Source organism: Dermochelys coriacea, chromosome 2 (genome assembly GCF_009764565.3).
Source record: "Dermochelys coriacea isolate rDerCor1 chromosome 2, rDerCor1.pri.v4, whole genome shotgun sequence".
Classification (NCBI taxonomy): Eukaryota; Metazoa; Chordata; order Testudines; family Dermochelyidae; genus Dermochelys; species Dermochelys coriacea.
In genome coordinates, this window is record NC_050069.1 from 41,167,450 (window position 1) to 41,181,654 (window position 14,205).

At 42.1% G+C, this 14,205-nt stretch overlaps 1 protein-coding gene across 7 annotated transcripts in view; it reads left to right on the forward strand.

Moving 5' to 3' along the window:
- Positions 1-14,205, forward strand: part of STK3 (serine/threonine kinase 3) — a 294,078-nt gene that overhangs the window by 199,660 nt on the left and 80,213 nt on the right. For all 7 annotated transcript variants that reach the window (XR_006278703.1, XM_043507549.1, XM_043507550.1 and 4 more), the window contains one exon: positions 2,119-2,294. Coding sequence is in view for 6 of the 7 variants with exons in the window: in XM_043507549.1 (XP_043363484.1) it covers positions 2,119-2,294 (176 nt within the window). In the remaining variant the exon portion in view is untranslated. The remainder of the gene's footprint in view (positions 1-2,118; positions 2,295-14,205) is intronic.

Genomic DNA, 14,205 nt, shown 5'->3' on the forward strand with positions numbered 1-14,205 from the left:
CAGATCAGAAAGCCCACACACTCATACATTATACATATGTTTAAAAAGATGTTTGCAACATTCTCCTGCTCCTCCGCCCTCGCTGTAGTTTATTCTCTCTTTAAAACAGGATAATTCCACCCAATCTAGGTTTTTTCTTAGTTTGCCTTTAATGCTTATAATAAAAAAGTACAGGTTTGTCTAGAATTCTTGTTTTTCATTTCAACTAGGTTACTTGTGCTTGTCATAGAATCAGAGAATCGTAGGACTGGAAGGGACCTTGAGAGGTCTTCTAGTTCAGTCCCCTGCACTCAAGGCACGACGAAGGATTATCGATCATCCATGACAGGTGTTTGTCTAAGTTGCTGTTAAAAATCTCCAATGACAGACATTCCACAACCTCCCTAGGGAGTTTATTCCAGTGATTAACTACCCTGACAGTTAGGAAGTTTTTCATAATGTCCATCTAAACTGCCTTTGCTGCTATTTAAGCCCATTACTTCTAAGCCCATTAAGTCCTTTCCTCAGAGGTTAACGAGAACAATTTTTCTTCCTCTCCTTGTAACAACCTTTTATGTACTTGAAAACTATTATCATGTCCCCCTTCTCCAGACTAAACAAATACAGTTTTTTTCAGTCTTCCTTCATAGGTCATGCTTTCTAGACCTTTAATCATTTTTGTTGCTCTTCTTTGGACTTTCTCCAATTTGTCTTTCCTGAAATGTGGTGCCCAGAACTGTACACAATACTCCAGTTGAGGCCTAATCAACACAGAGTAGAGTGTAAGAGTGCTTACTTCACTCCTGCTAATACATCCCACAATGATGTTTGCTTTTTTTGCAACAGTGTTACACTGTTGACTCATATTTTGCTTGTGATCCATTATGACCCCCGATCCCATTTTGAAGTATTTCTTCCTAAGCAGTCATTTCCCATTTTGTATGTGTGCAACTGATTGTTCCTTCCTACGTGGAGTACTTTGCTTTTTTTTCCTTATTGAATTTCATCCTATTTACTTCAGACCATTTCTCCAGTTTGTCCAGATAATTTTGAATTTTAATCCTATCCTCCAGAGCACTTGCAACCCCTCCCAGTTTAGTGTCATCCGCAAACTTAGTAAGTGCACTCTCTATGCCATTATCTAAATCATTGATCAAGATATTGAACAGAACTGGACTCAGAACTGATCCCTGCAGGACCCCACTTGATATGCCTCTCCAGTTTGACTGTGAACCATTGATAACTACTCCCTGGGAATGGTTTTCCAATCAATTATGCACCCACCTTAGAGTAGCTATATCTAGGTTCTATTTCCCTAGTTTGTTTATGAGGTCATGCGAGACAGTATCAAAAGCCTTACTAAAGTAAAGATATACCACATCTACCGCTACCCCACTTCCACAAGCCTTGTTACCTTGTCAAACAAAACTATTAGGTTGGTTTGACACAATTTGTTTTTGACAAATCCATGCTGACTGTTGTTTATCACCTTATTATCTTGTAGGTGTTTGCAAATTAATTGCTTAATTATTGTCATTATGTTTTTTATTGTACTTGTAGAATTTGTATATTTATAATATTTATATTATATAAGTACAACATTTTATGATTCATAGTATTCTTTTATTCTGGATGTAGCCTCTGGGAAGAGAGTTACATAGACCTAATATAGTGTTTTTTCTGTTTAATAGATTAACTGTCCTATTCGATGGGTGAACTCTTTTGACGTCCCACAAATGGCAACATATTTCAGACATAATTCTTTTATGAAAAGAATGAGAGTGGGAGTTCATGCCGTAATTTATATGGCACTTTCTAGCCATCTGCTCTATAAGGCTATGATCCTGTTATATACGGAGTACTCTCAACTGCCAGTGAAGTAATTTATTCATCGTTTATACACCATCTGTGCACCAGTTTTGCTAATTCAGTTTAAAATTACATCTTTAATTAAACTGCTACAACTGTGTATTATTTTTATTTAGTACATACTGATATCTGAGTTTGTATAACAATAAATAGACATTAAATGAATCACTGCAGAGTTAGTCCAATAAATTCATAAACATAGCTTATTTTGTAGGGCAGTAAATCTTCCATCTTCAGACAGTTTTAACTTTTCCTTTCCTTTCAACTAAGGAAACGCTACTTCACCGCAAGTACAAAGACCTTCTTTCATGGACTACTTTGATAAACAAGATTCCAAGAATAAAAGCCATGAAAACTGTAATCAGAACATGCCTGAACCCTACCACATATCCAAAAATGTTTTCCCTGATAACTGGAAAGTCCCTCAAGATGGAGATTTTGATTTTGTAAGTACATTTACAGTGTTACTTTTCTAATGTTAACTTCCTTGCATGCTGTTTATTTTATATATGCTAAAATTAATTAATCCTTTCTATAGCTTTCTAGTAGTGCAAACAAAATAAGTCATCTTTCAAGGATAACTTCCAAATATTTAATAATAAAGTCATGTTCTAGCTGTTATAACAACACAGAACATGACTTCTAAAAGAGAGTGGTAGATTGGAGTGAAAACATTAAAAAAAAAAATTCCTTTCAGTAAATGTATTCTTGGCGCTTTTCAATTTTGTTTTGTAGTTTTTATCTTTATCAAACTGCTTGTGTGACCTAGTTTATTAAAGCCTTCAAATATATGAGTATACTGTAAATGGGGTTTTTTTGAGTTAGTATCTCAAGTGAGACATGTAGAAAGAATTTTAAACTAGGCAGAGCAATTTACATATCTCCTAAGTAGATTGAATAAGATCATTTAATGTGTCTTTTGAGTCTTTTGGTACAACTTGTATTCCAATTCCTGTGATTTCTGGAACAAATTATTACATCTTTAGAAATAATATGCTGATCTGTTTGCTCTCTGTTACACTAGGTTGAATGTCTTTTGCTTAAAAATGTGGGTTTTTTTTAAAGATAACAATGAAAATATGGTAGAGACAAAAGAACTGTTTCCAAGCAGCCAGTAAACCGATATAGTTTTAAAATGTTCTTTTATCAAAATGAAATAAATAAACTGATAAGATTGACTTGGACATGTGATGTATAGCTGTAACAGTTTTTTTTCCCCCACTCTTTTATATTTTCTAACCTTTCTAAACAAAGGAATTTAACATACCTATTGTAGCTTTAACATGATCTTTCCTTCACTACACTGTAGTAGCTAAATTTGATCACTGTACTTTCAGAAATTGAAAAACACTGCATTTAATTTTAGGTGACAGCTGTAGGTGTGGGATTTTCTTCTCCGTTTTCACTTACTGTCTTTCTAAATAAAGTTGACTCTTACGTTTAAGCTACTATGATACAGCAAGTGAAACAGTACAGTATAAATTGTTGCTGTAGAAGAATAAAGCTTTTGAATAAGTACACTATTTTTTTCTAGGCTACAAAGATACAATAGCCAGCATCTTCATAATCAACAAGTGAAATAACTAGTACATTATTCATTGGAAAATAACTATCTGTATCTAAATGTGGTTTATTATGGTGGTAATAAAATTTCTTTAGAACTGTTGTAAAAACTGTTTTGCTTTTACAGATGGGCGATAATTACAAACAAAATGAATACATTTGTAAATTCTAAGGTCCTGAAACTGTAAACATTTATCCACAAATAAATTTACACAAATCATAGAAGATTAGGGTTGGAAGAGACCTCAAGAGGTCATCTATTCCAACCCCCTGCTCAAAGCAGGACCAACCCCAACTAAATCATCCCAGCTAGGGCTTTGTTAAGCTGGGCCTTAAAACCTCTAGGGATGGAGATTCCACTACTTCTCTAGGTAACCCATTCCAGTGCTTCACCACCCTCCTAGTGAAATAGTGTTTCCTAATATCCACTTAGACCTCCCCCACTGCAACTTGAGACCATTGCTCCTTGTTCTGTCATCTGCTACCACTGAGAACAGCCTAGCTCCATCCTCTTTGGAACCCCCTTCAGTAGTTGAATGTTGCCATCAAATCCCACCCAGACTCTTCTCTTCTGCAGAGTAAATAACCCCAGTTCCATCAGCCTCTCCTCATAAGTCATGTGCTCCAGCCCCCTAATCATTTTCGTTGCCCACCACTGGACTCTCTCCAATTTGTCCAGATCCTTTCTGTAGTGGGGGGGCCCAAATACTGGATGCAATACTCCAGATTTGGCCCCACCAGTGCCAAATAGAGGGGAATAATCACTTCCCTCAGTCTGCTGGCAGTGCTCCTACAAATGAAGCCCAATATGCCTTTAGCCTTCTTGACAACAAGGGCATGCTGTTGACTCATTCCAGCTTCTCGTTCACTGTAATCCCCAGGTCCTTTTCTGCAGAACTGCTGCTTAGCCAATCGGTCCCCAACCTGTAGTGGTGCATGGGATTCTTCTGTCCTAAGTGCAGGACTCTGCACATGCCCTTGTTTAACCTCATCAAATTTCATTTAGCCCAATCCTCCAAAGTCTAGATTACTCTGGACCCTATCCCTATCCTCCAGCATATCTACCTCTCCCCCCAGCTTAGTGTCATCCTCAAACTTGCTGAGGGTGCAATCCATCCCATTATCCAGATCATTAATGAAGATGTTGAACAAAACTGGTCCCAGGACAGACCCCTGGGGCATTCCGCTTGATACCAGCTGCCAACTAGACATCGACCCATTGATCACTACTCATTGAGCCCGACGATTTAGCCAGCTTTCTATCCACCTTATAGTCCATTCATCCAATCCATACTAATTTAACTTGCTGGCATGAATATTGTAGGAGACCATATCAAAAGCTTTGCTAAAGTCAAGATATATCACCACTTTCCCGATAACCACAGAACCAATCAGGTAGGTCAGGCATGACTTGCCCTTTGTGAATCTATGTTGACTGTTCCTGATCACCTTCCTCTTCTCCCAGGTGCTTCAAAATGGATTCCTTGAGGATTTGCTCCATGATTTTTTCAGGGACTGAGGTGAGGCTGACTGGTCTGAAGTTCCCGGATTCTCCTCCTTCCCTTTTTTTAAAGATGGGCACTATATTTCCCTTTTTCCTATTGTCTGGGACCTCCCCAGCTTGCCACAAGTTTTAAAAGATAGTGGCTCTGCAATCACATCAGCCAACTACCTCAGCACACTCGGATGCATTAGATCTAGCCCCTGGACTTGTGCATGTCCAGCTTTTCTAAATAGGTCTTAACCTGTTCTTTCACTACTGAGAGCTGCTCACCTCCTCCCACTACAGTGCAGCAGTCTGGGAGCTGACCTTGTCTGTGAAGACCGAGGCAAAAAAAGTTTTGAATACTTCAGCTTTTTCCACATTATCTGTTACTAGGTTGCCTCCCGCATTCGGTAAGGGTCCCACACTTTCCCTGACCTTTTTCTTGTTTCTAACATACCTGTAGAAACCCTTCTTGTTACCCTTCACATCCCTTGCTAGCTACAATTCCAATTGTGTTTTGGCCTTCCTCATTACACCCCTGCATTCTTGAGCAATATTTTTATACTCCTCCCATGTCATCTGTTCAAGTTTCCATTTCTTGTTAGCTTCCTTTTTGTGTTTAAGCTCACTGAAGATTTCTCTGTTAAGACAAGCTGGTTGCCTGCCCTATTTGTTATTCTTTCTGCACATCAGGATGGTTTGTTCCTGCACCCTCAATAAGTGTTCTTTATAATACAGCTAGTTGTCCTGGACTCCTTTCCCCCTCATATTAGCCTCCCAGGGGATCCTACCCATCAGTTCCCTGAGGGAGTCAAAGTCTGCTTTTCTGAAGTCCAGGGTCCATATTCTTCTGATCTCCTTTCTTCCTTTTGTCAGGATCCTGAACTCAACCATCTCATGGTCACTGCTGCCCAGGTTGCCACCCACTTGTACTTCCCCTACCAATTCTTCCCTGTTTGTGAGAAGCAGGTCAAGAGGAGCATGGCCCCTACTTGGTTCCTCCAGCACTTGCACCAGGAAGTTGTCCCCAGCACTCTCCAAAAACTTCCTGGCTTGTCTGTGTCTTGCTCTCCCAGCAGAGATCAGGGTGATTTGAAGCCCCCCCATGAGAACCAGGGCCTATGATCTGGAAACTTCAGTTAGTTCTCCGAAGAAAGCCTCGTCTACCTCATTCTCCTGGTCTGGTGGTCTGTTGCAGATGCCCACCACGACATCACTCTTGTTCAAGGCCAACCTGTGTCTCTGGAGCCACATGCGGCTCTTCAGAAGTTAATATGCAGCTCCTTGTATAGGCACCGACTCCAGGGCCGGAACTACAGGTGCCAACTTTCCAATGTGCCGGGGGGTGCTCACTGCTCAATCCCTAGCTCTGCCACAGGCCCTGCCCCCACTCCACCCCTTCCCATCCCTCTCCTGAGCCTGCCATGCCCTTGCTCTCCCCCTCCCCCCAGAGCCTCCTGCACGTCAGGAAACAGCTGATTGGGAGGTGCGGGGATGGAGGGGGAGTCGCTGATCCGTGGAGCTGCCGGTGGGCGGGAGGCGCTGTGGGGGGAGCTGATGGGGCTGCTGACGTATTACTGTGACTCTTTGGCAATGTACATTGGTAAATTCTGGCTCCTTCTCAGGCTCAGGTTGGCCACCCCAGCCATTGTTGCTCTTGCCTCTAAACTTAACCCAAAGACTCTCAACAGGTTTCTCCAGTTTCATACTGTAGCTCTGAGCAATCATACTGCTCCCTCACATGTGAGCTGTAGCTCACGAAAGCTTATGCTCTAATAAATTTGTTAGTCTCTAAGGTGCCACGGGTACTCCTTTTCTTTTTGCGAATACAGACTAACACGGCTGCTACTCTGAAATCTCACATATAGTGCAACTCCTCCACCTTTTCTCTGCTGCCTGTCCTTCCTGAACAGTTTATACCTATGCATGACAGTGCTCCAGTTATGTAAGTTACTCCACCGAATCTCTGTTATTCCAATCACATCATAGTTCCTTGACTGTGCCAGGACTTTCAGTTCTTCTTGATTGTTTCCCAGGCTTCCTGCGTTCGTGTATAGGCACCGAAGATAACTCGCCAATTGCCCTGCTTTCTCAGTATGAACCAAGGAGGACGCCCCTATTGCACGCTCATCCTTGTGTTTCCTTCCAGTATCCCACTTCCCCCCTTACCTGGGCTTAGGTCACCATCCCCCAGTGAACCTAGTTTAAAGCCCTTCTCACTAGATTAGCAGTAGTCCCACTGAACTCAGTGAGACTACTCATATGTATCAACTTGTTTGCTATGTGTATCAAGGCCTAAATAATTTATAATCTTTAGCAAGAAATTTATATAGTGACTTACTGTTATTGAATCGCTTCAGTGCTTTAGCTTTTTTAAAATTCAACTGAAAAGATTTTTTAAATAAATAAATATACAAAATTATTTGAGATCTCAGATGATTAATAGAATGAACCAGTAGGACAAAAAATTACAAACAACATTTTAAAAGTTACATGAAGTGGTGATGCTGTTTTAAAAACCTACTAAACTTGAATATGTTTTTACACAATATTAATTTGTGAGAGACAAGATGGATCCAATACATTTTACTGGACCAACAACAGTGGGTAAAAGAGACCAGGCTTTTGAGCTCTACAGAGCCCTTTAGGTCTGGAGCATATTACTTCATCCACCTTGTCTCTCTCATATCCTAGGACCAACATGACTATAACAATATAAATTTGTGGCAATTGTTGCAAAATACATTATTGAGGCTAAGAGGTTTAAAAAAGGATTAGATGTTTATATGAATAAAACAAGAATAAAAGTATAAATTACTTTATTTAGGATTAATGTTTTAGTTTCGTACTGGCTGCTGTCAGAGACAAGATACTGGATTAAATGGACCATTGGTTTTAACCAGTAGGGCAATTGTTATGTATTTATTTATTTTCAGAATACTTCAGTTTGTCTTTAAGCAGTCAGAAATGGGTATGTTTTTTTCAAATTAGAATGCTTTGGAAAAAAATTATTGGCAATACTGCTAAAAGGTCTGCAAGAGACTTTCCAAAAGGATAAATCTCTGGGAAGCATGCATAATAAATTTCCTACTTTTATGAAATCAACATTAATTTTTTAGATTACTGACATTCAGTCTTTTAAATCATTTATGAAAAAGATAAATAATAGAGAACTTTAGTACTAAAGAACTCTATTCTGTCTCAAATGGAATTATACTTAATGGGACTAAGATAGAGATTCTAAAAGTGAATACGGGCAATCGTGACTGCTGTTTGTTTAGGGATCGAAAGTTAACACTTTAATTCTAAAGTAAGGATGCTGCTCCAGACCCACTCTAATGCTAACATACTGTAATAGTGCTCTGTGATACCAGGTGGAAGAGCTAGCACCATGTCAGATGGTAGTGGCCAGTCTCATATGAAAGCTGATATGATTATTCTGTAAAAGGGAGGAGGATTGTACTATGTTTTACCCCACTCCCGAGGCAAATACATAATGTGCCAATGGTAGCAGCCAACAAATACTTTACTCTTTAGCCAGAAGGGCAGAACAAAAAGTGCCACAATAATGGAGGGTAACAGACCGTATTCAAATGTCTGGAGAGGGAAAAGTAATATCAAGTTTATTAGTGCATCTGGCTTTTGTTAATGCGGTGTAAAAGGGAAGATGTGCCAGTCAAACTTTGCAATTTATTTAAAAAAGTTAGATGCATATTTTAGCTTTAAACAAAGTTTAAATAGTAATAGTTAATAGTAAAGGATATATTTAAGATCTTTTGCTTATACAAGGGTTTTTAAAAAAATGAAATTGGGTGGACTATTTTTGCATTCAGAGAAATAAAATATTAGGATTACCTCTTATTCCTGCAAGCATTCAATTGGTTTATGCATGAGCAGAAGCGTTGGCAGAAGGGGGGCAGAAGTTCTTCAGTCCAGAAGGTATATTTTCCTTGTGTTGTACTGCTAGATAGTCAATTTCCTAGTCTATTTTATTTGCTAGTTTTCCAAATACTAACCAAAAAATTAGTTCCAGGCCAATGGGGGCTGCAGAAAGCAGCATGGGCTGAGGGACGTGCTGGCCGCCCTTCCTGCAGCCCCCATTGGCCTGGAGTGGCGAACCGTGGATAGTGGGAGCCGCAATCGGCCAAACCTGCGGATGCAGCAGGTAAACAAACCGGGCCAGCCCGTCAGGGGCTTTTCCTGAACAAGCAGTGCCCCTTGTTTGAGAACCACTGTCCTACACGTCCTCATGCCCTGTACAAAGGCTATATAAGGCTGTGCTGGTGAACCACCATCACTTTCTTCTCAACCACCTTTGGCCAGTGGTGGAGTCTAGCATGTGCCTGTTCACTGTGTACCTCCCCACCCCCACCCCTTTTATTAGTCTTTTAGCTTTATAGTTAGTTCTTAGTAGTAGTAGGTTTAGTAGCATATAGTTGGAACATTTGTTCCCCTTTTCTTAAAATATACACACACATTTTTTTCTTTTCCCCCTACTGCGGGGCTTGAACAACTTTTTCTTCTGTCAGGAAGGCTGGGCTCCCCAAGATGTAAAAGACACTTCTCTTGTCAAGAAGTAATCCTGTTAGCGACTAGCACTCCCACTGCATTTGTTGCTAAAGGGAAGATCCAGTAAAAACAAGAAAATGAACTCCAGAATATTAATGATGGAGCCAAGTCCATCTGGCAAACTCTAGCAACATCTCCCGCCCCCAACCCTGCCACATACAAGAGGTTTGATAAGTACTATGTTCTGGGCAGGGATTCTGAGTTTTTATTTTCTCATCCAGCATCAAATTTTGTGGTTGTGGATGCAGTCAATGAAAGGGGACAGACAGCATACCCCAAAAGCCACCTTTTATTATAAGAACCAAAAAAGTCTGAACTTGTTTGGTTGTAACAGCTGTTCATCAGCAACAGGCACTGATGTCAAAATACAACTACCTGAACTATGAGAAGTTTAATACTTTGACCATTTACCACAGGAACATTGAGAACAGTTCAGTGCCATAATAAAGTAGGGTCAGCTTTTTGCAAAAATTTCACTGTGGGCTTCTCTTGATTTGGTGGACATTGCAGACAGGTCTATTTCCACCGCAGTAGCGGTGAGGGAGCTTCCTGCCTTCAGTTGTCTGAGTTTCCACAGCAGATACAATTGACTGTGGAAGATTTACCTTTTGATGGCCAGAAGCTTTTCACAGATTCCATGGATGACTTGCTTCATACTCTAAAGGATCTAGGGGTAACACTTAGGTCTTTTGCGGTATACGTACCTGCAAATAAAAGGAAGTTTAGCTGGTCTCAATCAGCACAAAGATCCCCCATTGCTCAGTTTTCCACCTTCCGTAGGCCACCGGCTAAGAGGTTGAGGTTTTCAAACAAAGAGCATGCAGCTACTTCGACTATTTCATCCCAGCCTTCAGCCTTCTCTCACCAATTTTGATAGTTTGGTCAAGAGTCCAGACCACTCAATTACCAGGTTTTATCAGCTGCCTGACACAACCTCCCTTCCTCAATTTTGATACCGCCTCCTTCTGTTTCATCGAGCATGGTAACATCAGATAACTGGGTGTTGGAGGCCATTACTTCAGGTTATACTATCCAATTTACCTCCACCCTGCCCTTCCAACCCTCTTGCCCATTCCTCTTCAGGGACGCCTCTTACAAGCGATTGCTGACACTGCAGATCTCATCATTCCTAAGCCTAGTACCATAGAGCCAGTCCCACTTCCACATCAGGGGAAATGGTTCTATTCTGGATATTTTCTGATACCCAAGAAAAATGGGGGCAAGAGGCTAATATTAGAGCTCAAACAATTGAACAAGCATGTCAGACATCAGAAATTCAGGATGGTGTTGCTAGCAGCTATAATTCCGTCCCGGGAATTAGGGGACTGGTGTGCGACCCTCAGCCTCAAAGATGCCTACTTCCACGTAGTGATTCATCTTCCTCACAAGATTTCTTTATTCCACTTTCAATCACAATCATTACCAGTAACAGGTCCTACTCTTTGGCCTTTCATCTATCCAAGGGTGTCCTCAAAAATCTTGGCGGTTGTAGCTGCCTGCTTCTGTCATCGAGGAGTAACTGTCTTTCCCTACCTCAAAGATTGACTCCTCAAGGGTCCATCATATCAGGAGGTATGGTTGGCAGTTCAAACAACTGCACTATTCCAAAGTCTAGCCCTGCAGTTAAATCTAGAGAAATCAATCTTGACCCCCAACACAGTGAATTCTCTTTAAACAAGGACTAATGAATTTGATATCAGGGAATGCTTATCTCTCTCTTGAGAGGTTCCTTGCTGTGGAGAACCTCAAACAAAGAGTGCAGGTCAGCCCTCAAGTTGCAGCAAGGACATGTCTGCAACTGCTGAGACACATGGAAGCTTGTGTCTTTGTGACACAAAACACCAGGTTGCCTCTTCGATATCTCCAGGTTTGGCTCAGGACTGTTTATGTAGCCAATAAACAGATATCTGTATGCAGTCAGGTCCTACAGTCACTCACTTGGTCTATTAATCCATTCAAAGTTTATGCAGGAATCCTATTCAGCCAGAACCCCCTTACAATCATATTTATATTGATGCTTCCCTCTTTGGGTGGGAAGCACATTTGAGTCCTCATGTAGTCCAAGGCAAATGGTCACAACAGGAACAGCACATGCCCATCAATCTGTTGGAATTAAGTGTGGTCAGAAATGCTTGCCTCCACTTTCTTCCCCTACTCAAAAACAAGTCCATGATGACAGACAGCATAGTGTGCATGTATTATATCAATTGTCAGGGTGGAACACATTTTCTCTCACTCTGCACTGCAGTGATAAAGCTTCAGAATGGGTGCATAGCTAATTGGATAGTAATATTGGCTTCTTATCTCCTGGGTATACAACACACCATGGCAGACAACCTGAGCAGACTTTTTTTCCCTGAATTATGAATGGGAGTTGACTCTAGAGTCCTCAGTAAAATACTCCTAGCTTGGGGATTTCCACATGTTGACCGTTTTGCCATGGCAACCAACACAAAGTGCAGGAAATTCTGTTCCAGAGGAGGGCTTGATACTCAGTCTCTAGGAGATGTTACACGTACAAAGGGTCTCTTCTGTGGATAACCTCCAACTTCATTGCTCTCAGAGGTCCTTATCAAGATCAGGCAGGACCAAGCCAAAGTTTGGTTTCCTTTCCTCATCAAACTCACCTCTCTGTCTCCATGACAGCTCCCAATCAAACCTTTACTGTTGTGTCAGGATGTGAATCAGATGCTTCACCCCAGTCTGAATGTCCTGCAACTACAAACTTGATTCCTCAATGGCTCTCAGGAGTAGAGACCACATGTGTGTCGGAAGTACAAAAGATACTGTTAGATAGCAAAAAAGAATCTACTAGACATACTTACTTCAGAAATGGAGAAGATATAACATTTGGTATAACCAGCGCCATCTTTCTCCTATCCAGTCATCTCTTTCCTCAATTTTGGATTACTTCTTGGACTTGAAAAATTCAGGCCTTCTGTATATTCCATCAAGGTTCATTTAGCAGCAATAACAGCTTTCCATGTGTCAGTGGAAGATTTCTTGGCTTATCCGACCACAGCGAGATTCCTAAAAGTATTTACCAATCTTTGTCCATAGATTAGAGCCGCTACACCACTTTGGGATCTCAACCTGGTTCTTAACGGTCTCATGAGACAACCTGTTGAGCCATTAGTTACATGCTTACTGCTACATCTCTCTATGAAAGTGGCCTTCTTGGTAGCCATCACTTCTATTTGAAGGCTTGGGGATATGGGGGCTCTAATGGCAGACCCTCCCTTTATTTTGTTCTCCAAAAAAAAATTATCTTTCTGACATCATCCAAAGTTCTTACCTAAGGTGCCCTCTGAATTGCAGCTAAATCATTCACCTTCTGGGTTTTTTAACTAAGCCACATCAGTCTACACAAGAGTCTGTGTTTAATACTACACTAGATATTAAGAGGGCGTTAGCCTTTTACTTGGACAGGACTAGGCCATTCAGGAAGACTCCTAGATTCCTTTGTTTCTGTTGAAGATAGGTCTAAGGGAGTGCCTGTCTCCACTCAGAGACTTTCTAAATGAATCTCTGGATTTATTATTGCCTGGTATGGTTTAGCTGAAGTTACACCTCCCATAAAAGTGGCTGCACACTTGACTAGATCACAATCTATGTCTGTAGCTCTACTCAAAGACGTTATGGTTAGTGAAATCTGCAGAGTGCAACATGGTCCTTGATGCATATGTTTTCCTACCACTATGCTCTAATTCACGCTGCAAGATTAGATGCGGCAGGAGGCAACAAGTTTCTTCTTCAGTAATGGACTCTTTTCTGAAACTTTGATCTCCTGAAGGGGTTGCTGCTAGGGAATCGCCAAACGTGAAGCACCCCTAGGGACACTACTCAAAGAAGGAGAGGTTACTCACCTCAGGGCCATAACCAGGGCTGGCTCTACAGTTTTTGCCACCCCAAGCAGTGAAAAAAACTGCCTCCACGGATGGCAAAAGGGAGAAACTGCTGCCGAATTGCCGCCACGGCCAACGGAACAGAGGAGCTGCCGCCGAAATTGCCGCCACCGCAGAAACACTGCTGTCCCTTTCTAACTGCCACCCCAAGCACCTGCTTGGAATGCTGGTGCCTGGAGCCGGCTCTGGCCGTAACTAGGGCTGGGAAACAGGAGCAGCTGCCCAGGGCGCAGAGCCAGCAGCGGCGCAAAAATGGGGCAGCACAGAATCAGGCCAAGTGGTGTCAGCCCCCCACCCCTGCAGGATTGGGCCCAGCCATATCCGCGGGAGTCCATGGGTGTACTTTGCCTCCCTTCCCTCCCCTCCCCCCAAACCACAAGCAGAGGCCTGGGCAGGGAGCACAGGGGATAATCAGGAGCTGCTTCTCCTGCCTCTAAAGCTGTACGCCACCTCCTGGGTCCTAATGCCAGTTATCTTCCTCTTCTACGTGTGCTGGGTGCCCTATATGGCCTTTATCCTAATTTTCTGGACAATGGTGAGTGCCCGCAGTGTGTGTGTGGAATATAGGGAAAGGGGGCTGAGGTGGGGGAAGAGGCAGTGGGGAAGGAAGGGGCATAGGATAGGGCAGGGGGAACAGAAGGGGATAAGGGAATGGAGCAGGGAGATGTGGGAGTGGGGGGGAGGGGCATGGGGGGAAAAAGGGTATAGGGGAATGGTGGGAAAGCAGGAGCCCCGCATGCAGCGTCCCCTCGGCAGGTGGAGCTCCCCCATTAAGTCAGCTCATCCCCCCCAACACTGGGAACCCACCTCCAGTGGGTACCCCTGCTGCGGGTA